General features: G+C 42.4%; 1 protein-coding gene across 14 annotated transcripts in view; it reads right to left on the bottom strand.

The window, feature by feature from the left end:
• The window catches only part of CCDC18 (coiled-coil domain containing 18), a 70,352-nt gene that overhangs the window by 44,090 nt on the left and 1,335 nt on the right, over window positions 1-24,927 (bottom strand). For 9 of the 14 annotated variants that reach the window (XR_010590008.1, XR_006172273.2, XM_008165799.4 and 6 more), the window contains exons 2-15: window positions 21,476-21,626; window positions 20,374-20,548; window positions 20,008-20,178; window positions 17,567-17,676; window positions 15,462-15,590; window positions 13,970-14,066; window positions 12,008-12,129; window positions 11,219-11,528; window positions 6,185-6,288; window positions 5,903-6,063; window positions 4,386-4,606; window positions 2,588-2,698; window positions 1,487-1,618; window positions 543-677 (exon numbers count right to left, since the gene is read on the bottom strand). Coding sequence is in view for 12 of the 14 variants with exons in the window: in XM_008165799.4 (XP_008164021.2) it covers window positions 543-677; window positions 1,487-1,618; window positions 2,588-2,698; window positions 4,386-4,606; window positions 5,903-6,063; window positions 6,185-6,288; window positions 11,219-11,528; window positions 12,008-12,129; window positions 13,970-14,066; window positions 15,462-15,590; window positions 17,567-17,676; window positions 20,008-20,178; window positions 20,374-20,548; window positions 21,476-21,609 (2,112 nt within the window). In the remaining 2 variants the exon portion in view is untranslated. Of the gene's footprint in view, window positions 1-542; window positions 678-1,486; window positions 1,619-2,587; window positions 2,699-4,385; window positions 4,607-5,902; window positions 6,064-6,184; window positions 6,289-11,218; window positions 11,529-12,007; window positions 12,130-13,969; window positions 14,067-15,461; window positions 15,591-17,566; window positions 17,677-20,007; window positions 20,179-20,373; window positions 20,549-21,475; window positions 21,627-24,927 lie in introns of those variants that run through there. The other 5 variants (XM_065555563.1, XM_065555562.1, XM_005311911.5 and 2 more) reach the window with 4 other exon arrangements.

Raw genomic sequence — 24,927 nt, 5'->3', positions numbered from 1 at the left:
GGCCTGGGGCTGACAGCAGCCACCCTGGGCTGACAGCAGGGGCTCCTGCTTTCAGCCCCGGAGTGGCCAGGCTCCCACTGTCAAAAGTGCAATGGAAGCCTAATATTGTAGAATCCGCAACATCGCAAGTTTCATAGGGCCTTAATTATAGGATAGTTCTCCACCTGACAGAGCAGATGTAAGGCTCTATGCTGGCCTCCTTCCTTGTCCCTAGTGGAGGTGGCATATTGAGATGCAAGCCAGGATGTGACCCGAGTGCTATTCTGTGCTGGAATAAAAGCCATGGAGGGTCATTAAAGTCAGGGCAATTTAGTGCAGCTCTGGGACTGGCCTAGACAGATACAGAGGCCAGAATTAGGGAGCAGGCAAAGATGGCTTTAAAAAACAAAACAATAACAAAACAAAAAAACACCCACCTTTGTCTACCCCTATCTTTCCTGTACCCAGCAAAATTAAAAAAAAGAGAACCCGGCCCTTCATCTCTAAAAACAAGTCAATCAACATTTGGTTTGCTATTAGACAGAATTAATAGTCAATATTACCTCTCTGCTTTCTATCAGCAGCCGATCCAATGATTCAAGGTGACGTTGTTTACATACAATATCTTCTTGTAAAACAGACATTGTCTTCTCTAACTCATTAATTTGCTGGTGTTTCATAGCCAGCTGAGTCTGAAGCTATACACACACAAAAAAAACCCCATTATTTATTGTTTTAATGTAGTTTCTTATACAAGCCTCTTGAGATTTAAAAACTATCTACACATATGGTTCCATTTGGTTTATTTACCACCAAAAAGCAGTCACCCCTAGAGTGAACACAAAATGATCATATTGATGCCATCAGCAACACTGTACAACCTAGGAACAGGTATAAAAATTACATTACTGATTAAAGCAACCGGAGAACATAGGCAGAATACAGTTACTTTGCATGCTGAAATTGGTCAAGACAACAAGACATACAACTCTACTTTTGCAAAATATGACATGAAATCTTCCATGACTGCAAGCAGTACGGGTTTCAGTTTCAAAAAAGGTCATCTGAAAGTTATTAAATGTTTCTAAAAAAATTGGAGGAACGTTATCAAAGATCACCCTGTCTCAGTGGGAAAGAAAATACTGCCTGGGGCTGTATTATTTTGGCTGGGGATTCTTCTCATGGACAGAGGAGAGATGCTCAAGTCAGTCTCCACTTTCTCCCCACATTAAGGACCCTGGGGAAGAGGTCTTCCTGGGGTCCAGGGAAGTGGGGTGATGGTGTTATAGAGGTGTCTGACTTTCACTTCTATATGGCAGAGAAGAGAGTCACAAGTCTCCAGGGGACAGTCTTTATAATGCAGAATGCTAAAGAGAGGGAGTGTATGGAGGAGATACCATGAACTTTTTAACCCCAGAGTTACTGAGGAATGAAGATATGGAAATTAAATTTACATAGAAAACATTAGAGATATATATGACACACACATTAGTGCATAATCTCTTACTATTTCAATCTGTTTTTCCATCTCTTTGTGCTGTTCAAGATGAATTAACTTTGCTTTTTCAAAAGCTATAGTTACTTGCTCATGTTCTTCACTGATATTTGCTTCCAAGTTGCGAATCTGGCCATTCTTTTCCTGGAAATATTTTTTAAAATCCTTAATCGGAATATATAGATCTTTTGATATCAAGTAATGAGTTATTTTTTGTGTAAGCAATAAGGAAGTATGAAAGCCTCAGACTCATAAGAACAATAGATAAAATTGGAATTTAATATTAATGTTTTACATTTATATAGCATCTTTCACCCTGTAAAATCTCAAAGCATTTTACAAAGTACAGTGTAAACATGGAGCATCACTGAAATGCAGCCATCTCAGACATGGAGGGCAGCTGTCAGATGGACAGTTGGCACAGATGACAGCACACAGTATTGAGTGAAGGAAAATGTTGGCCAAGGACACCAAGGCAAACCCCTACTCTTACAAGAAATGTCATGAGGCCATGAAAGGAAAATAAAGTAATTTTACTGCAGTGAATATTAAATATGAAGGAAGTGAAGAGAGCAATCTTAAGAGTGTAAAAACTAAAATATTTTAATACTTTGCAATAGTTATCCTTTTTCAAATGTAACAGTACAGGGAAGAGCTGGATTTTCAATCATTAAATATTTCTAACTGACAAATATTTTCCTATACTGCAAAAAACTGCAGAAAGACCATTTAAAAAAATATTTCTATATACTTACAAAAGTGACTGCTTCTTGGATTTAAAAAATATGAGTAAAATCCTGGCCCTACTGAAGTAATTGGCAAAACCATCATGGACTTCAGTGGGGCCTGGATTTCATTCCATATGTAATATAAAGAAAATTATTTATATCCATTTAAGAATTTTTATGGGTGTTCAAGGGTAAAAAATTCCAGGAACTTCTGTTTAAAGCAAGATTATTTGGGTTATTAAAATTGTGTGATCTGTACTAAGAGATCTTGCACTCTATCTGGTTTGTATATGTATAATACCAGCACAATAACTAAAAATATATAGTAACACACCAACATTGTGTGATTTTACACAATTATGATTTCTCAATGAAAATTTCTTACTATGAGCTCCTGATCCAGCTCAGAACATCTTGCAGCAGCAGCAGAATAAGCAACTGTCTTTTCTTCCAACTGCTTTTCAAGTACTGAAAGCTGAGAGGATTTCTTTGTTATCTGAAAATAAACAGAATATAAACCATTAAAAGAGATTATAATCTTATGTTTAAGAAAGAAAAATAAAGACCTATGCATGTGTATATTTTTCTAACTGTGATGTTTATATAATGGTGCATATGTAGTGTAAGTACAGCCTGCTAAGAGCAGTATGGTAGGTAAAGATTATGTAGGACAACTGATTTAAGGTTTGTTCAATTATTTGTGAATGCTTTCTTGAAAACTGACTTGTTATTAACTATTACTTTTTATTAGTTACAGAGAAAAGAAATTTTAAGGCAACTTATCTTCAATGTGTGCAATTTATCATAAATTACAATGCCACAACAGTGAGTCAAATGTTAGACATCTATAATATTTGGGGTCATTAAAACAGCCATTATAAAACAAATTATGCTGAAACTGGATATACATGTTAGGAATTTGAATGCTAATGCAGTTTAATGCCATTGGTGAGTTATAGCTTTCATTGCCTAAATTTCTCTTGTGATTATCCAGTAATAGTTCTGGTCTCTGGGAAATATACAGCATATTTCTCATTAAATACATACTCAGCATTTGGGTATCCACTAGTACAGAGGTGGGCAAACTATGGCCCGTGGGCCACATCTGGCCCGCGGGACCCTCCTCCCTGGCCCCTGAGCTCCTGGCCCCCAGCCCCTCCGTGCTGTTCCTCCTCCCCCCGCAGCCTCAGCACACCGTGCCACCAGCACAATGCTCTGGGCAGCCAGGCAGCACAGCTGCAGAGCTGCTGCCTGACCCAGTTCTCTGAGCTGCACCGTAGTGCAGCTGCCTGTCCTGGTGCTCTGGGTGGCATGGCGGTAGCGCCGCCAGCCACCGGCGCTCCAGGCAGCGCGGTAAGGGGGCAGGGAGCGGGGGGGGGGGGGTTGGATAGAGAGCAGGGGAGTTTGGGGGTGATCAGGAGGCAGGGGTGTGGATAGGAGGTGGGGAACGTGGTGGCAGGGGTCCGGGGGGGGGGGGGGGGGGGGGGGGGGGGGGAAGGAGGCAGTCAGGAAGGAGATGGGGGGTTGGAAGGGGTGGCAGGGGGCAGTCAGGGGCAGAGGTTCCAGGAGCCGTCAGGAAGAAGGGATGGTTGGATGGGGCAGTCAGGAATCAGAGGAGGGGTTGGATGGGGTAGCAGGGGGTTCAGGGGCAGTCAGGGAACAGGGAGCAGAGGGGGGTGGATGGGACAGGAGTCCGGGGGGGCTGTAAGCGGGGGGGGGAGGGGTTGGATAGGGGGCGGGGCCAGGCCACGCCTGGCTGTTTGGGGCAGAACAGCCTCCCCAACCAGCCCTCCATACAATTTTGGAAACGCGATGTGGCCCTCAGGCCAAAAAGTTTGCCTGCCCCTGCACTAGTAGGGTTTTTTTTCCCCCCCTCTCAATCTCAATCTCACACACACACCCTACCACAAGAGGGTACACATTGACAATCTAAATAGCAGCAATTTACACAGCAGCTTTATAATCTGGAATTTCTGATGTTATTAACATATTAAGGTCTGAGTTTTACCTTCAGATTTTCCTGCACCCCCAATAAATTTACTAATTCATATTCTCTCCAAATAGTCTTGCATCAGAAAACAAACATGCCAAGGAAAGTTTTCGAAAAAGGGGAATTGTGTCAACTGTTGTATTTAATTCAGTGATCAAAGATTATACACTTTTCAGCCCTCTTAACAACTTACTTCTCGCTCTAAGTTAGTAGTTTTTGCAGCCTTCTCCAGTAGTTCTTCCTGTATAAGTTGAAACTGACTGGCTCTCTGGGCCATGCTGGTCTTTAAAGAAGAATTCTCCTCTTCTGCTTTTGACAGCTTAGCACGGAACTCTTCTATCTCTCTTGTGAATCTTCGACGCTCCTTTTCAAACTGTTTACTGATGAGCTCCAATTGTTGACATTTTCTCTCTTCTTTTTTAAAAAAAGTTTTATTTATAGATGACAATTAAAATTAGAGATAATCAAGTTGTAAAAAGACATGCCTGATGAAGACAAGGAATAGTTTGACAGCAGCATGTTAAGCTACCACATGAGCCCCAGGCTCAAGAGTAACCTCAGAAAATGTTGCCCTCAGTAGTCAATACCTGTTGTGGAGGTTACATTTAGGCTTTGGGAGAAAAAGCACAAAATGCACTGCCATGAACGTACAATCAGAAATCTACAACCCTACTTTTCTAGAGCTGAAGTGCCCTAATGACGGTAGATAAAGAACAAAGGAAAAAATGAATAACTGGAGACCTCATCATACCAGAAAAGGGAGAAATCCAAGTTTTCCATTTTTAACATATTTTGAGTCTGGGGCCAGGGGAAGCCATGGAGAGTGTTTAAATAAATAAATACACACACCTCTACCCAGATAGAACACGGTCCTCGGGAGCCAAAAAAAATCTTACTACATTATAGGTGAAACCGCGTTATATCGGGTAGGGAAGGCTCCTTGTCCCCTGACCACACCCCGAGCCCCTCTGCCCCTTATCCAACCCCTCGGCCCTGGCCCAGCACCCTTAACACGCCGCTCAGAGCAGCATGTTGGAGCTGTCTCTAGAGGGGTGCGGGGCCCGGGACAAATCAGCCTCCCCACTAGTCTCCTCACCATCCGCCCAGCGCTCCTGCCTGCCCGGCTGCCACTTGCCTCCTCACCCCACCTACCTGCCCGCCCGCCGCTCACCTCCCTGCTAATCTCCTCACCATCTGTCCAGTGCGCCTCCCCACATCCGCCCAACAGCCGCTCTCCTGCTCGCCATCTTCCCGCCCGCCTGCCACCTCACCCCCCTCCTGCCTGCCGCTCACCTCCCCATTCGCCTCCTCACCCCGCTTGCCCACCCGCCTGCCTCCCACCCTTAACACGCCGCTCAGAACAGCATGTCGGAGCCAGACATGCTGACCCGCCGGAGCACGCAACCCTGCCCCCAAGAGCGCTGCTTTACCACGTTATATCCGAATTCATTTTATATCGGGTCGCGTTATATCGGGGTAGAGGCGTACACAAAAATTAAAATGCATATTGAGACTCAAGACTATGATAAATACCAAAGTAGCTAAACCCTTGCTCTCCATAAGGACATCTGTTATCTTATTACAGAAAATATTAAAATAGCAAAATTAAAACCCACAAAAATGTTAACTCGCATTCTGCAGTCATTTTTAAATGACTATGTCAGAATGCATTTTATAGTTTTTAAGTGCACTATTTTTCACCATGCTCACCTGTGTGATTTCCAATCAATTTTACAGGTTCTGTTTCTAGGCCATGTAATCTGCCACTTTCTTGTCCCTCATAATCATTAGAAAGATGTTGAGCTACTTTACTGACAGTTAGGTTTGCCTGAAGCTTTTGAATTTCTGCTTCTTTCATTGCCAGTTTGATTCTAGCACAAAGAAAAAGATATAAAATGTTATGGGAAAGCATTTTTCTCTCTTTGCCAGTAGCAATACCTCCTAAATACTATTCTAAAGTCTTGCTAGAGTTCAGGACCCTTAAAAATATACCTTAAGTCTGCAATCAGGGATTTGTTTGATTCGCAACAAGAGGCATACATAGCTTCCTTTGCAGAGGAACTGGCCATCTGACGTTTCGAGGGATGCAATTTAAACTGCAAGTTAAGAAAAAAGAACTAATAAAAATTTCAACTTTTTCTATGATAAATTCACATACTGTACAAGCAGAATGTTTTTCAAGGCACAAAGATTTGAACATCCTGGCCTGAGTGGGTACCTATATATACAGTCCTAACAAAAAAAAAAAAAAAAGTGATGTTTGGAGGGGGTAAGCATCAGAGGTCCCATCAAATGGAGCTGTGGGCAATGGGCACCTTGAAACTCAGGTCATATACTATTAGATGCCTAAATTTAAATTTAGATACTCAAATTTGAAAATTGTAGCCATTAAATATCACACTTATGAAGTATTAGTAATGACTCCAAAGCTGAGCCGAAGAACATAAGAACAGCCGTACTGGGTCAGACCAAAGGTCCATCTGGCCCAGTATCCTGTCTACCGACAGTGGCCAATGCCAGGTGCCCCAGAGGGAGTGAACCTAACAGGTAATGATCAAGTGATCTCCCTCCTGCCAGCTTGTTTTGAACTTTTCACTTAAAGGAACGTTAATTCTGCTTTATTTCAATTAGTGAATTTCATCTCCCAATTTTTCCAATTACAGTTGAGAGGACATCAGAATTTTCTATTAAATTATTTGGATAAAATAATTACTAACTTTCCTGGGGGGGGCGGGGAAGGGGGACAGGGAAATCGATTAATAGCCACTCAGTTTGAAATTGGCATGATTACAACATTTCTGAGCGCCCACTTTGGAGCGTCAAAAATTACAAACAGTGTTATTCAACTTTCCTAATAACCCTCTACATTTATGGAACGAAAAGCAGATGGAGAGATCAACATCCACCATGTACTCCTGCTCTCCAATGCTGCCTCTCTGGCCCTGCTACCCAGTCCACCTCCCTAGCTCTGCTCATCAAAGTTACCCTCCATACAGCACCTGATCTTGGATTTCTTTGTGACTCCTTCCCATCCATGCTCTACCCACCAAATTTCTTGCAGACCCGATAAAGTTCACAAGTGCAAGTCCCAGTTTGATGGACTTCATATGGTGACCCATATGAAGTTTCATCATCATCATCATCATGTTCCCATTATGCCTCTGGCGTTTAGGGCAGCGACAAAGCTCCTTCACTCCTGTGCGTTTCTGGCAAGTCTTTCAATGATTCACCAGCTATGCCCCAGGTTTTTCAGCTCAGCTTCCACGGCTCTTCACCATATTGTTTTCACTTGCCTTCAGGTGTCCATCTTATTGCTACTCTGGTGATGGAATCAGTTTCCATCTGCAACACATGGCCAATCCATCTCCAACGCCTCCTGGAAATGATAGTGCTCAGATCCTTTTGGCTGCACTGTGTCAATAGATCCTGGTTTGAGATTGTTCACGACCAAAAAATATGGAGGACTTTGGACATGTCATACTGTCTCATTCCCCAGCATTCTCCACTATAAAAGTAATGTTGAAAGTACGCAGCTCTGATAAATCTTGAGTTCGATTTTGGTGTTGTATTTTGATGATTTCCAGACTGTATTTAAGCTCCTGAAGGTGTTCCTGGCTTTACTGATTTTGTTCTGAATGTCCTGGCTTGTTCCATCATCCTGACTGATGGTGCTGCCCAAGTATGTGAATGTTTCTAAATTGGTGAGAACATAATTCTCTATCCATATTGGTGATGGTGAGGCAATATTAAAGGTCATGATATCTGTCTTATTGCGGTTGATTTTCAGTCCAATTTGCTGTCTGAATGCGCTGAGTCGAGTTGGTTTTTTTTGTATATGGTGTTGGGTATGTGATCGCAGAGCGAAATCATCTGCGAAGTCCAGGTCTTCAAGGGATTAGAAGGGTATCCATTTAATGCCTCTTGGCACGTCTTCTGTTGTACGCTGCATTACCCAGTCGACGACAATGTTGAGAAGGATTGCAGACATGACACACCCCTGACATACTCCTGTTTTGACTTCAAAACTGAGCTCACTGTGATCAACACATGTAAAATTGAAATAAAAGCTTTTAATTATGTTGATTATATGGAGAGGGATTCCATATGCCTGCAGAATGCACCATAGGCTGGTCCTGTGAATGCTATTGAAAGCCTTCTCAAAGTCAATGAAATGTATGCAGAGTTGCCGTTGCCATTCTAAGCATTGTTCAATTATTTTTCATAGAGTGAAGGTCTGGTCTGTGCATCCATGTCCTTTCTGAAAACTAGCTTGCTCTTTTCTGAGAACGCTATCAACTGCCTCTGATATATGCTGGACTATGATCTTACACAATACTTTGCTTGGCACAGATAAAAATGCGATACCATGCCAGTTATTACAATCACTGATCGTTCCTTTCTTTGGTGTCTTCACTATAACCCCATTGGGTCCACTCATCCAACGCTTTTTCCCTTCCCCAGACTGATCTAAATAGAGGGGCCAGGATAGATGCTGCTAACTCAGGATTTACCTTGAACAATTCTGCATTCAAGTTACCCTTGCCAGGAGCGCTCTCATTTTTCAAGGATTTGATGGCTTGAATGATCTCTTCCTGTCTGTGCTGATATCAAGATCTTCTTCTGCCTCTTGGATGTTTGCTTCCTCTTTAGGTGGCTCCCTGTTCAGCAATTCTTTTAAATGCTCAATCCAGTGCATTTCTAGTCCTTTTTCCGGTGTTAGTATGTGGCCTTGTTTGTCCCTGAAGAGAGTGTTTGTTGGTGTCTGCCATTTACCACTAATAAGCCACATTTTATAGACGGTTCCTTGTTCACCACAAGCAGCTGCATCCTCTGCTTGTGTTGCCAGATTATCAATATAATGTCGTTTGTCCGCTCTAACAAGGCATTTGACCTCCCAGTGTGCCTTGCTATACTGTTCGCAGTATTTGTCCTTTAGCTTCTGGGATTTTGTGTCTAAAACTTTTTTCTTCAGGGCTTGTCTGGTTTCTATGGCATTCCACGTGTTGGGTGTAATCCACTCCTTCCTTCTGCCTGTAGCCTAGACAGGCTTCACTGCTCTGTTTATAAATTGCTGTTACTTTATCCCACTTCTTGTTGATTGTCTCATCTGTATTCCCCTCCTTTTCATCAAGGTCTGCAAGTGCCTGAAACCTGTTGTTTAACTGCAGAACGAAGGCTTTCTGCATTTCAGGGGACTTTAACTTGTCAATGTCATAACATTTATGTCCCTTGTTTGGTGGGCCCACACTTCTCAGTTTTGCTTGATGGAGGCTATCACAAGGTGGTGGTCACTGCCAACATCTGCACCCCTTCTCACTTTCACATCTGTCAGTAAGTGTCACCATTTATCATCATATGGTCAATCTGGTTCTTATCTCTGCCATTTGGAGAACACCATGTCAGCTTGTGAATTTCACGATGTTGAAATGAGTTTCGCTGAAGTCTAGGTTATTCATATTACAGAAATCAACAAGCCTCTCTCCGTTTTCATTCATGGTGTCATACCCATGTCTTCCCATTGCTCTGTCATTGTTTGTGTTGTCCTTACTGACCTCGGCATTCAGGTCTCCCTTGACGATAGTTAGGTCATGGCGTGGTACTCTCTCTAACTCCACCTGTAATGCAAGTTAGAATTTGTCCTTTACTTCTTCGTCACTGTCATTTGTCGGAGCATAGCACTGAATCAGGGATATATTACTGTGTTTCCCTTTCGGTCTGGCTCTCATAAGTCTGCTGCTGATGGACTTCCATTCAAGCAGGGAATGCTACACTCCCATGGTGTTGTCCATTATCCCATCCAGAATACAGCAAAGTTTCTCCCGAAGCGGTTGTTAATCTTCCTGATCCCATCCGTCTGCTCTCGCTGACACCCAAAATGCGTAAGCTGTAGCATCTCATCTCTGCGGTGACCTGAGCTAGCTTTCCTATTTCATACATTGTCTGTACGTTCCAAAAAGCAAGTTTGGTTTTTGTTTTGGTGTTCAGCACTTCAGTCTTCATGCCAGTGGCTTCCTTTTGGCTTTCACCACCGGCAGTCATACGGGTCATTGATTCCTGAAGGCCATCATACACAGTAATATTCAATTTCTCCATTGCTGTTTCCATAACATTTTGTTTTTTTGCGGGACAGGGTTGTTAGCCCTGTGCCTAACACCCAACCCGGAGGACCAGGGTGTCTGTTTTGTCTGGCTCCTCCCTTACAGACCAATCCAGCCTGGCTGAACCTACCAGGAACAAAAAGTCCCCCCTCCCACCCACCCCCCCGACACATATGTGGAGGATTGTTAGAGCACGCAAGCTGTCCCGCCATGACAAGGCACAGACACCAGAAGTTTGCCATTCAGAAAAAGTAGCTACAAGCTCTGTCGGCAAGTCTCTCCCTTGCTCTCACTGCTCCATGCCCCCTGTTGAGACTATTACAGAGGTTGTACCTTCACCATCTGGTAAACCTCATGCTGTTCAACAGACAGGAGCCCCAGTATCACACTGTATTACTTAGTGGTGTTTTGGAAAGTAAGTCTGCCTCTGAAGAATCAATGCAGGCCACAGAGGGAGGCAGGGTACAAAATTAGATGAACATTTATTAAACTGCTCTAGTACTGCAGTTTTTACATTCTTGAGAGTTCACACACACACACACACACTTCATTCAGATAAAGTAAAATGTTTAATTAAACATTACTGTATCTTCATCAGTGCATTTTGGAAGCAGCAAAACCTGTACAGGTCTGTCGCATCTTACGCGCATTTAACGTGCGCGATTTCAGCTTTACGCCGTCGGCAAAAACAAAAAACAAAAATAACAAATTTAATACTGTACCTGTAGTGCGGGCAATTCCGCCTGCCATTGAACTCAATGGGGTTTTGGCTATACGCGGTTTTCGCTTTACCTGCTAACCGCGGAACGGAACCCCCGCATAAGATGAGACAGACCTGTATACTAATAAGCTAAGCAACATTTCCAGATAGTACCTGGTTAGGATTCTACAAGGTGCGAAATTTATAATGATGTATCAATTATAGTACCTCTTTAGATGTACCTAGCGACAACTGGGAGATAATAGTTTCCAAGGTGCTCAGTTCTTCTCTTGAATCCTCAATTTCTTGATGACATAATTTTAGGCGATCATTTTGCTGTGCAATAAGTGCTTTTAGCTCTGCATTTTCACTTACTAGGGCATTTTTCTCTTTAAGTACTACTACTTTGTCATTAAGTTCACTCTCAAGCTTCAGGATCTTCTGTTCAGACTGTGTTAGCTGTGACACAATTTCAGTGTTTTTTGCCTCTAGACTCCTCATCTCTTCTTTTGCACTACGGTTCTCATCCTTTAATTGTCTACAAAAACAAACAAACAAATATATACAATCTAAAGGCTAGTTCAACAAAAACTCTAGGAGGTTGGAGTTTTGGTAGGACTTTGGCTATCAGATATACTGGCAGAAAGGCAGCCCCCACAAAAATTGATTAATTATCTTCGTTCATCTGGGAGTCTAAAAGAGACTAACTTCTTAGTAGCCTTTTCTCAGTGTCAAAAGCAGAGAAACTAAGGACTAAAACAACATGGAGACTAAATTATCCTCTCATTCCTAGGATTGGTCCCTCCAGTTAAAGACTGAAATGTTGTCACGGTGCTGAGAGATATGCCAATGCCACTGTAACTATTCTGAAGATAGAGAAATCCAGGAACAAGATATATAAATTAAAAGAAAGAAAGAAAGAAAGAAAGAAAGAAAGAAAGAAAGAAAGAAAGAAAGAAAGAAAGAAAGAAAGAAAGAAAGAAAGAAAGAAAGAAAGAAAGAAAGAAAGACTTTTACCTTAATTGTTCCTTTGTGATTTCAAGTTCATTTCTATAGGCAACACATTTTTCATGCAACTTTTCTTTTTCTTTTACACAATTAATTAGATTTTTCTCTAAAGTTTCTTCTTCAGCTTGAACCTTAAAAACACGTTGTTGTATAATGATGAAAACAATTATTTAAGCTGCAAATAGTCAGAGTATTCTGACAAAGAATAAACAAATTAAGTTGCTTTATATTGCAACGATTGCTACTATCTCACTTCCTTTATAGTGCACAGAAAGGTAACAATACTGACTGCTGTTCTGAGGCATGGGAGAGCAGGGAAAAAGCTTTTTCTTTGGTTAACAAGAATAAAAAGTAAGAATCTCTTTGGTATTTTAGGGCCTACTTTTGGTCAGCAGTGATGTCAAGGTATGCAGTATAGTCTTGCCAATCTCCATGACCAAAGAAGCTTAACCAGTGGCAAATTCACCTTCCGGGGCAACTGCTGAAGACTTATGTGATTCCTTGACTCTTTTTCCTACCCAAGAGAAAAAGTTACAGACTTACACCGTAATAGCTGTGAAAAATAAAACTGGGAAAAATAGTGCTTGCTCAATTTCTCCCCAACTTTGCTCCCGGCATGGGTTCCTCTGGATGATTTATAGACAACCAGGAGGGACTAAAAAGTGGCTACCCTAATTTAGTACTCCCAGCTACGAGAATGGAGGGAACGTGAATAAGATAGTTTTGTTTACATGTCAGATAAAAGGAGTTTTCAGCTAGCAGATACCACATGAGGAATAGACTACCTAGCAAGATGGCCATACTTACTATTTTTTAATTTAAAACACACCGTGGACATATAATCTATCTATGGAAGCTATATAATGAATAAGTAGGTATTCCTGTTGGAGGCATGGGATGAATTAGTCAAACCTAGGTTTCCCTTCATCCTAATTTTGCACTGATCTACTTAGAATTTTCAAGGCGTATTCTTGAAACAAAAAGAAAAAGCTTGATTGCAAGAGTTCAGAACTTACTTTATAGCTAAAAGGAGAAAAGATGAGTTTTGTGTGATAATATATTTGTAGGATACGGTTGTTGATGGGTTAAACCTCATCTGAATTGTTGTGACAGCCACCCCTCATTTAAAATACCTGTGAAAGACAGCTATGGAGCTCCAACTAAGACAAAGGGGGTACGTGAGCCCACACAGTAAGCGAACGTAGTGAATGAAGGGCTCCATATAGTCTCTGACTAAAGGGATAGGTGTGGGGGGGGGAAGGGAGAGACACACACACACACACACACACACACAGTTCAAACTGAAGGACCACAGAGAGAAGCAGAAAGAAATCCAGACACAGACAGCCTGAACAAGCTGTCTGAAAGAGTCTGGTGCTATGAGCAAAGAAGCCATCTCATTTATTTTGTTCCTCCGGTGTTGAGAGAAACAGGACTTTGGACATTCTTTGTAAATAAACAAGATTACATCAAAGGCACCAGACCACTGTCAATTTCTCCACCCAACTGGAACAATCCACAGGGCCCCAAACTTTGCTAGTCACTTGGGTCAAAAGGGGCAACAATACTTAATTTTTTCCCAGACCTCCCTATATACTGTTAATGCTGCTTATGAGAGTTGTTTTCCCATTGTAGCCATGGCACAGAATATTTATTCTAATCATCTGTCTCTACCATGGGTACAGTGATGCAGCAAATTCCCTTAAGAAGCCTTTGTGATTAAAAAAGAATAAATAAAAATTTCTTTTGCTAACACTTCAAATGTGGGGCTGGCTACAAATATGTTTTAGCCAACATTTCTGAAGTGTGTGAATAAATAAAAATAAGGTATAGTAGCTTCCTTCTACCCCATTTCTAATATAATAGAACCAAGACTGTTGACATTTAGCATTTAGATATGACCAAATGGATTCCAGTTTCCATTTTGAATCCTAATTGTGTGGCCAAAAACTATAGATAATCAAGTCTTACCTTTTCAAGTTTTTCAGTTATTTTCTCTCTGTATTTTTTAAAAGCTTTCGTCAGCTCTTCAGCATTAAACAGAGCCTCATTTCTTTGCTGTTCAGCTCTACAAAAAAGTGCCATATTTTTAAATACTGGTACAAAAGTGGTAGAACTATCTCCCCAAATTACGCAAACTTGAAATACAAAGAATAAATTAATAACATAGGGTAACTGACCTGCCTTTCAACTTTCCAGTTGTTTTAGATACAACTTTTTAAATAAAATGGACTTTAACTTATCATATGAATTACTGCTTCATATTTAAAATATTTGCAGATGTGCCTTTTTTTTTTTAAATAAGCTACATCCAAGCAATAATAAGGCTATGAATTTAAAAGCAAAATCACTGCTGAACCCTCTCAAGCCCTCTCCTGGGTCCAGCTGGCATCCACTACATTAAATTCAAATACATCTTTGATTGTGAACATGCAATTATATAAACAGATTAGTGCCTACCTGTTTTATTTCTTCCTCTCTTTTGTCTTTAAAAACCAAAATACTATTACTGCACTGTTAAGCCTGAGAGATGCTTCCAAACCTCTGGAAATTCAAAAGATATTATACCCACAGCAAGACTGACTGTCACATTACACTTAAGTGGTATTTTTGATTACTCTTTATGATCCCAATCTGGCAAAGATTTTCATCTGTAAATAACTTTATGCATTGTGAGTAGTCCTAATGACTTCACTGGGACTACTCTGAGTGTGTAAAGTTAAGCGGATGCATAAGTCTCTGCAAGCTCAGGGCCTATGTTTTTACATTTATGCTTCCATAGAAGTGCAGTGGATGAGTTAATATTATTGTAGCAAAAAAAGACTTTGAACATGCATTTCAAATCTCAACCTTAGCATTGCATCATCAGGGTCTTTTTTTTTTCTTTTAATATGTACAGGGGATAAAAAAAAAAGGGTTAGCTAAATAAACCTATCACATAAATAAAGGTGTATTTTAATGTGTGATACTGGAACAGGGATCATTGGATATTGCCAGGATCAAAAATAAATAAATAAACAAAAAAGGACACCGCTCCATTTTTTAAAAAAAATCTTGTAGGTCACCTTTAAACAAACTTGATTTTCCTCCCTTTTTCTTTTACAATACACCCATAAAGAAAAGACAACTCGGTGGCACAAAATAATATTCAATAATGGGAGAGAGGTATTTACTCATTAGTAAAGTATCAGAGGGTAGCCATGTTAGTCTAGATCTGTAAAAAGCGACAGAGTCCTGTGGCACCTTATAGACTAAGGCCTGGGCTACACTAGTCGGGGAGGGGGGGAGGTATAGATGTACCCTAACAGAAGTATTGGAGCATGAGCTTTCGTGGGTGAATGCCCACTTCGTCAGACGCATGCTCCAATACTTCTGTTAGTCTATAAGGTGTCACAGGACTCTTTGTCACTCATTAGTAAAATATTTTCTACTAAAAAAGGTTTGTCTTTAATTATATAATCACCTCTTCCCTTGCTTGCTTCGTTCAATTAAATCAGTTTTCAATTTTTTATATTCTTCTTTAAACCTTTGCAAAATGTGTTCTTTTTCTACCACCATTTTCTGGCTTTGCTCTAATTTATCTTCTGCATCTCTAGAAAAAGAAATTAAGAATTATTAGACCACAACTTTTTTTTTAAATTAACAGGGAGCTTTTTATATCAGAAGCATTTGGTTTGGTGGATAGATATCAAATAGCATTTTTTTTCTTTTCCATATATGAAGTTCAATTGGAGGACTAGCTAGTCTGATATATGGGAAATCATTTTGCCAGCCTCTGTCCAAAGAAAGAGACAATCCTGTATTTGAGCTAATACAATAAGGACTAAACCAATTAAAGATATTAAAATTAATAAAGTTACTTATTTTGTAAAGCAAGTTTTGCCTATTTGCATCCTTATTAAACTGTGTATTGACATTTTAATCAATATGGCGTAGGAATTTTTGTTTACTATCTGTTTGTACAGCATCCAGCACAGTGGGGCCCTACCCTGGTCCAGGACTCTGGGTGCCACCACAATACAAATATATAATAAAATAATAATCAGGAAAGTCACCTTACACAAAATTCAGAGTCAGAATTTATAAGCAGGCTTGGCAGAATTCAATATTTGATTATAATTTTGAGGGATAATATAAATATTTAAGCACTTTCTCAGACTTTTATTTATTTAAATTTCACAGAAATTTTGCAGAAAATTACGTGGAGGAGGTCAGACAATTATTTAACGACAGAAGACATTGAGATTCAAAAGTTAGAAGTTTTTATAAACCATTAACACACAAACTGTCAACGTCACATGTCAAATATCCTTAACTCAACAAATCATACCTGTTTTTACTATTCATTTCCTAGCCCATTTCTAACAAGCCTAATTCAAATGTCTAAATCACTGGATTTTGACTCTAAGTTCTCAAGCAACATTTTTCTTACTTTGCCTATCAGTAAATTTCAATCATCATCTATGGAAATATTTTTTTGGTAGTTTGTATGTGTATAGTGAAATTGATGTTTACCAACATTTATCGATAAAAATCTGATCCTTCCAAATCTATTTGTAAGACACTGCCTTATTTGTATATCATCATTATAGAGATACGTAGTAGTGACCAGTGGAATATCTGTTTTATCCTTAGCAATGCAGGGGACAGAGGACTGAGTGTATCCTTGTGCTATTCCTGCCACCCTAAGTGCAAAGGAGATCTTAGTGCTCTATCATGAATCATTACATTGTTTTATATATCTGTGGGTCTTTTTAACTAATGTAAAATATATTTGCGAAGAAAGTGTTTCAACTTGCTTCCATAACAGGGTATGCAGCAGCTGTGTATCTCTCTGCTTAAGCAAGTCTGTTTCACGCGGATGACAAGATGAAAATATTATTGCGAAAGTGGAGTACTTTTCGTATTTGTTTGCCAGGAGAAAATTTTGTTTGTTTTTTAAAGTATTCTATGGTCTTGAAGATTACATGTGTGTCCAAAAGGGCTAAATCAAATGCTACTTACACAACGATAATTCTGTTTCAGTGGGGAGATCAAGCTCTTACAGTATAACTAAGCAAATGAAGCATGTAAGTCAACGTGTGGACTGGTGTATGGCTGTCAGCTTTAGTGACAGACAACTTTTGGGGGTAAGCTTTATTTGGACAGCCATGATTGATTCTAGTGTAGTAAGTGGATATATTTGAGAAAACAAAAAGTTTGCTCATTGTACAATGGGTACAAATGTCTATATTTCTGCAATGTATATATAATCATTTATGTTTACCCCACGTTATAAACTAGTAATTTATTTTAGAATTCTTTAGTTTGTTTATTTTACCAAATCTTCATTAATTACTTTAAATTCTTAGAACACATTATCATCATATCTTACATACACTAACATAAAACACCAATATAACACACATAATCGGCAATTTCTCAAGGACAGATTTCAAAACTTCATAATAGTTCTGATGAAAAGCACTAGATTTGGAAGCAATCTGTATTTCCCGTTCCTGGGGAAAACTGTGAATTAAACAAGTAGACCAAAAGGTTTATAAGGGAGGGGAAAAGTACACTTATTACCTCAGGACTTTATCTTGAGCTGTAACTTCTGCTTCCAAATTTGCAATCTGTTCTTCTAACATAGGAATACTGACTGAATGGGTACCTAGAGCTGATTCAAGAAAAGAGATCTGAAATATAAACATATTTGGGACTTCATTAAAATTTGCAAACATACCCTAAAATGAATTGTGCCAAAAGGTCTGTTGCATAATTGAATGACGTTGTCTGCCTAACCCTGCTATAGAAATTGCCAGGACATTTCCACACCACATTCACTGACTTCAAGCTTTCCCTTCGGGTTGGCACATTGCCAGTGTCATCGGTATCATTCCACTCTGTTTTGGTATGTTAAAAAAGAATTTGTTTACAGTTGTCTCAAATTTTTCCTCCAAAAATTAATATTCCTCCATTTTTACTCATTTTTCTGGTTTGTACGGGAGTTTGTTCTTTGCCCTCTCACCCCCACTAGCTGTTAATCTCTTCTTTGTTTTTTCTCCAACATCACTTGTCCTCTGGATGGAGTCTGAGAAACACTGTTGAATATTATAATATACTATAATCTTTATTCTGCAGACCAACATGCACACAATAGAGTGGCTTACTTCTCAGTAACCGCGTTTCACGCTATTCCTGCAGTGCTGTAGTCTGCAAAGATTTTAGTAAGATTCTGTGTAAACTAAAAACAAGCAAAACAATATTTCTTTAATTCAAGTACCTGAATTTTTAAAATATATGTGTAAATTATATAAACAGTCTACCTCTCTCCATGGTCTGCAATATGCCCTCATAACTCATCTTCACTTTCTCTACATATCAGACATATTGCTCTTTATTTGGAAACAAGACCAGACTTCTTCAGTTCTCATTGTTAATATGTATACAGGAGCCCAATTTATCTCAGGCAGATGTACTGAATATATATTTATGTATAATGCTAAAAAATTTACCAAGTTACTTCTTGTATAGGTTACAGGGCATCTTTATTACTATACTTAGATTGTAAGCTTTTAGGGGCAGAGTATCATTTTGTTCTGTTTGTACAGCACTTAGACCAATGGGTACATGACTAGGGTTCTTAGGTGCTACTACTATACAAATAAATAAATAAATAATAATGATTGAGTATTTATAGATTTTAAATAGATTAATCCAAGGTGAACAGACATATTCTACTCAAAACTACAATACAGTTACCAGGGATTTATTTTTCTAAGATATTTTGTGTTGCTAGAGACCACATATTCATCCTTTACTCCTGGAGAGATTCTACGTGACTAGGTGCCTGCAGAAAATCCGCAAATCCCCTCCCCCCCTCCATTCCTATGCTTCCCTGCAGAAAACAGCCGGGAAGCCGCATGCGGGGACGACCATAGGCACAGTCATTTGGGGGGGGAAACATGGGGTTGTGTGCCACTGACCACCACCCCCATTTCTGCAAGTGCAGAGCTGCCCAGCTGAAGGAGGATGCCTCTCCGCTCCAGACTCTGCGGCTGAACGCCAACTCCTGGCTCCTAGTGCCAGTTGTGCTCCCCTTCTGTATGCCGGGCGTCTCCCTGTTTTCTGTGCAACAGTTAGTGCCCACGGTGGGGCCAGGTAAGCGGGGAAGTGAGGGAATGGAGGTTGGGGGGGACGGGAGAGGCAGTGGGGAAGGAAGAGAGGGTGGAATAGGGCAGAAGGAAGGGAATATGGGAGTGAGGGCAGGGGGGTGGAGAAGAAAAGGGGATGGGGAATCATGGGGGGGAAGTGGGAGCCCGGCATGCAGCATCTCCTCCGCAGGCAGCTGAAGCACCCCCCTTAAGCAGACCCATCGAACCCTCATCCTGACAAACCCTACTCCCCTACACCCCTCTGACAAACCCTCCACACCCAGACCCCCATCCGACTGATCCCCAACCAGCTGCACCTGGACCCCCACCCTATCAAGCCACACTCCTCCGCATCTGGATCCTCCCACAGAGCCCCCCACACCCAGACCCCCCAGCTGAGCCCCAACCACCTTCACCTGGATCTCCTGCAGAGTCCCATTGCCCCTGCACCCAGAACCTCCCAGTGAGCCCCTGTGCATCCAGATCTCCCACTGAGCCACCCGCACCCAGATTGCTCCACATAGAAACCTCTCACCCCACACCCGGATCCCCCACACACTAAGCCCCTCCACACTTGAATCCTGATCGGCTGAGCCTGCCCACCCACACCTGGCACAGAGCCCCAAGGTGTTTCTGGGGCAGGTCCAGCCCTTGTGCAACCAGCAACCACGCTGCCGAGTCCCTGTACTGGGGGAGGTAGAGGGTTCAGGGTGATCTCCCACCTCAGTGCAGCCAGTGGCCTGTGCTCCCCACGGCCATGCTGGAGCCACTTTTATTTGACAAATAAAATTTGCAGAATTTTAAAATATTATACACAATTTTTAATTTTTTGGTGCAGAATTTCCTCAGAAGTAATATTTCTACAATACTTACTCTTGTTTTTGACTGAGTCAGTTCAAAGTTGATAGTTTCAATTTTATTCATTAGACAGTGGTTCTGGGAAGTCAAAGCGGCATTTTGATCTCGAAGTGTGTTCAGCTTCTCTCTAAGATGCTCATTTTCTTGTTCCATACTTTTATTAAAAGGAGTGGACACTGGGTAAGACTTGAGGTAAAAAATATATGTATATCAGCAATGAATCTTTGTAGGCCAATCTTACTTAAGTCATAGAAATAATATGTTACCATGCCTAACTCCCCAGTGCTTGCTATATATTAGCTGAGAAGCCTACAAATGAAAGGATAAAGTCAAACGTTCATAATCACAAGTGTGTAAAACAAAACAAATATAAATAAATACCTTGGTTTGGGATTTTCTTTGAGAATCCCTGCTCTGGTGGGACATATTACCAGCACTCTTATGAGCTAAATAATTTTGAAATTCAGTGCAACTCGGCTCAACAAGATCTTCCAGTGTTAGTCCGACAAACTCACTGAAATGAGAGCTGTGGACAGATTGCTCACTCGAACTAGTACTAGGATACAAAACAAAACAATAATAAGCATTCCCCCCCCAGTAGTGTTTTTATCAAATATACCAGAAACAAAACACAAATAAAGACAATGAGTTATAATAATATAGTGAATAATATAGATTTAAACAACTGGAAAGACTTAAGGCAGGAGCAGGCAAACTACGGCCCACAGGCCACATCCGGCCCGCGGGACCGTCCTGCCCAGCCCCCAAGCTCCTGGCCCGGGAAGCTCACCCCCAGCAATGCTCTGGGCAGCAGAGCTGTGAGCTCCTGGGGCAGTGCAGCTGTAGAGCCCGGCCTGATCCGGTCCTCTGTGCTGCATGGTGGAGGCTGAGGTGGCGGTGGTGTGGCTGTAGCGGTGGTGAGGCTGAGGTGGCTGTAGCGCTGCCAGCCACCGGTGCTCCAAGCAGTGCAGTAAGGGGGCAGGGGAGTTCGGGGTGGTGGTCTGGGGGCAGGGGTGTGGATGGTGGTCGGGGGGGGGAAAGGGGGTTGAATGGGGGCAGGGATCCCGGGAGGCAGTCAGGAAGGAGGGGGGGTTGGATGAGGGGGCAGTCAGGGGCAGGGGTTCTGGAGGCAGTCAGGGGACAGAGAGAAGGGGTGGTTGGATGGGGAACGGGTCCCAGGGGGTCCGTCAGGAATGAGAGGAGGGGTTGGATGGGGTGGTGGGGGTCTGGGGATGGTCGGGAGACAGAGTACGGAGGTGTGTGGATGGGGTAGGGGTCCCAGAGGAGCCATCAGGGAACAGGGTGGGTTGGATGGGGCAGGAGTCCTAGGGTGGGCAGATAGGAGGTGGGGGCCAAGCCACAACCCCCTCCCCAACCAGCCCTCCATACAATTTACGAAACCCGATGCAGCCCTCAAGCCAAAAAGTTTGCCCGTCCCTCAATTAAGGCCTAGTTCTCTTCTTGTTTTTAAATACACACATACCTGGAAAGCTCTTCCCCTAGATTTTGTAGATTTCTCTCGGTTTTCCTCAGTTGATTCCTTAATGCCTCTACATTTGCAAGCAAAAGTTCCTCATCATCATCATTTTTATGGTAAATCCGTAAGTTGGATTCCATTGGTACTCTACATTTGTCTAAAATAAGTTTATAATACTAAAATTTAGTTTAACAGCATTGTACACTATTTCTAGAAAGTAGCAGATATTTTTTCAACATTTTAAAAGGTTTTATGTATGTTTGTTTTCCTTACATACATGCAAAGTCTCACTTATTGCCTCCTTTCATACCAATAAAAACTTGAAAGCATAGCTATATACAATTGCTTTTACTTGGCTATTTCTTTATTCTCTTTGTTAACAAATATATTTGTGTTTTAATAAGCATATCTTCCCTATGCCTGAGAAGTCACGGGAATAAGCATACGAGGGTACTATGTACAAATAGCTGAAGAATAGGTTTATTTTCTATAAAAGAAATAGAATAGGAATAGTACAGAATGAAGAACTGGCTTATTTATGATCTATAAAATATGTACTGTTGATAGTCATTAGGCACATCTGCTCTTTTCAATTAAAGAAACACTGCACAATAGAAATAAATATTTAACTGTCAGTGCATCTCACTTACTTAAGAAAGGCCTGAGTGAAGATGGACACTGCGAGGTGCCCTAATTTTTTTTTGATCCAAGGCAGAAGTGAATTTCAGAACCTAGACCTCCCATATAGAAAACACAATGCCCTGAGCTCTCACAATTCAGATGGGGGACCATTAGCAAGTTAGCAACTACTTTCAATGGTCAGAATGTTACACAAGGAGAGAATCATCTAAAAAGATAGCCAGAACCCAAACCACATAGGAGTTTATAAGTGAAGACCCATGCATGACATTGAGACCAGAAAAAAAACCTGATAGCAAGTACAGTCTACACAGTACAGTTGTTGTGTGTCTCTCATGCAAGTATATTTAACGATGCTTTTATCACCCAGGTACCACCACACCTAACACCACCACTATGGAACAAGATGTCATATTCTCCACTAGCTGAAGTTTCCATGTGATCTTCAATAGTAGCCCCACACAGAGTGCACCAGTGTAGTCCAGGGCAAAATGAGGTCCCCATCTCAAAAGGAAAGACTGTTCCCTTGGAGACAGATTCAGCTACTGCTGCTACTTAAATTTTAGGATCAAGAGGACCCCCACCTTGTGAACTGAATTAACAATAAGCAAACATACTCCTGTAACAGAAGGAGCAGATTATTACATCTTCCTCCTTCTCTAGTTGGATCTTGTGCCAGCAACACTTCAATCATGCCTGGACTGAGCTTCATGTGAAAGTGGAATTACATTTAAGCAATGTTCACTCCCAAATCTGCTAGCAGTATTTAAATACATGTTCTCACCTAACCTGTTAGTAAGCAAATAGGCACAACTCCCAGTAAAATCAATGGGATTTCTTTGGTTTACAGCATGGATTTGTGACTCACAGTTCAAATACAGCCCAGATTAGCTGTTTGATGGCCTACACTTAATGAGTTCTTCAGCTTATGGACAGTTATCCTTATCACAAACATCACCTTTAACCATTGCTGCAAAGAGCACTGAATGGGTATAGGGGACTGAACTCTCATCTCACCCTTAAAGTGGCTACTCCCAGTCAGGCTCAAGACACATTGGCAGGGAATTCTGGGGAGAGGGGCCTTCACTCTCCCCTATTCCAATAGGCTTGCGCATTTCACCAGCGAGCGTGCTCAGTGCTACTACACGTCCACACATTACACAGGCAAACAGAAGCAGGTGGGTGAGGAGGAAGAAAGCTTTATTTATACAAGTATCAGCAACAGAGAGGAGAGAAACGTTCTTGCACAGTGCTGGCTGTTGCTTGAGTTTCCAATGACCTCTTTTCAGATCAGATTAGCACTTGGTTTTTGACACAAAGATTTTGTTTTAATTTGGCCTGGTGCTTTCTTTACCCTTGTGTCCTGTCCCTTATCTTCTGCTCCCAGTGCCAGCCCTGCCTCTAGGACTGAACCCCTCCTACCCAGCCCATAGCACAAGATCACTTTTTGAATTTAAGTGCAACCCAGGATCTACCCTGCCCCTTCCCTGAGACCCTGCCTCGCTCCCTCCATCCCCTCCTCCCTCCATCATTCGTTCGCACACCCTCACTCACAGTTTCACCAGGCTGGGGCAGGGGTTTCAGGAGGGGGCGGGCTCTGGGCTGGGGCCAAGCGGTTTGGAGTGTGGAGGGGGCTCCGGGCTGAGCCTGGGGCAGGGGTGCAGGGCAGGATGAAGGGGTGCAAGCTCTGGGAGGAAGCTTGGGTGCAGGAAGGGGCTCTGGGATGGGGCAGGAAGTTGGGGTGTGGGAGGGGGCTTGGGTTGCAGGCTCCGGGATGGGGCTAAAGGCTGGGACAGGGGGTTGGGGTGTGGGCTCCCGTTGGGTGGTACTTACCTCAGGCAGCAGGGCTAAGGCTGGCTCCCTGCCTGTCCTGGCCCCACGCCACTCCTGGAAGCTGCCAGCACATCCCTGGGGCCCCTGGGGGGTCAGGCACATATCTCAGTGCGCTGCCCCTTCCTGCAGGCACCATCCCCGCAGCTCCCATTGGCCGCAGTTCCCCATTCCCGGCCAATGGGAGCTGCGGGGATGGTGCCTGCAGGTAGGAGCTGCGCATGGAGACCCCTTACGCCCATCATGCAGGGATATGCTAGCTGCTTCCGGGAGCGGTGTGGGGTATGGGCAGGCAGGGAGCCTGCCTTGGCCCGGCCGGACTTTTAGCGGCCGGAGACTGTGATAGATTGGTTGGTGACCACTGCGTAGGTTTACCACCTTTCAAATGCAAAAAACCCAGCACCCCCACTATAAGGCAAGCCTGCTGCAACCTCAACCCCCAACCACCCCTGCAACCCCCGCTTCAACAGCCACTTATAGTATCTAAAGAGATAACACATAAATAAGATTGAGAAGATCCCAGTCTCCTCACTCTAGCTAACTCAAACCCTCTCTCTCTCACACACACACACACACACGGTGGGCTTGCGTGTTGGTGGGCCCACAGCTACAGTATTATCAACAATTACCATCTGTTATCGCTTAAACTGCAGAAGTGGGAACACTGCAGCATCTTTAGCTGGACACCGGGACTTTTAACATGAGCTAGGGTTACCATTCATCCGGATTCCCCCGGACATGTCCGGCTTTTTCGGGTTAAAAATAGCAACTGGGGGGAATTTGTCAATGTCCGGACTTCCCCTCCTCCCCCCCTCCCCATGCAGAGCGTGCGCGCGGCTTACAGAGCAGCCGGGGCTCCGACAGCCAAAGCCAGAGCTGCACTTCCCCCCTCCTGAAACTTGACACCACTCCCCTCTTCTCCCTCCCTCCCTCCCCCGCCCTCCCTGCACTCACAGATCGCCGGCCATTCGCCTGGAGCTCTGACCCTG

Source organism: Chrysemys picta, chromosome 8 (assembly GCF_011386835.1).
Source record: "Chrysemys picta bellii isolate R12L10 chromosome 8, ASM1138683v2, whole genome shotgun sequence".
Lineage (NCBI taxonomy): Eukaryota > Metazoa > Chordata > Testudines > Emydidae > Chrysemys > Chrysemys picta.
This window is presented reverse-complemented; position numbering and strand designations above follow the sequence as displayed.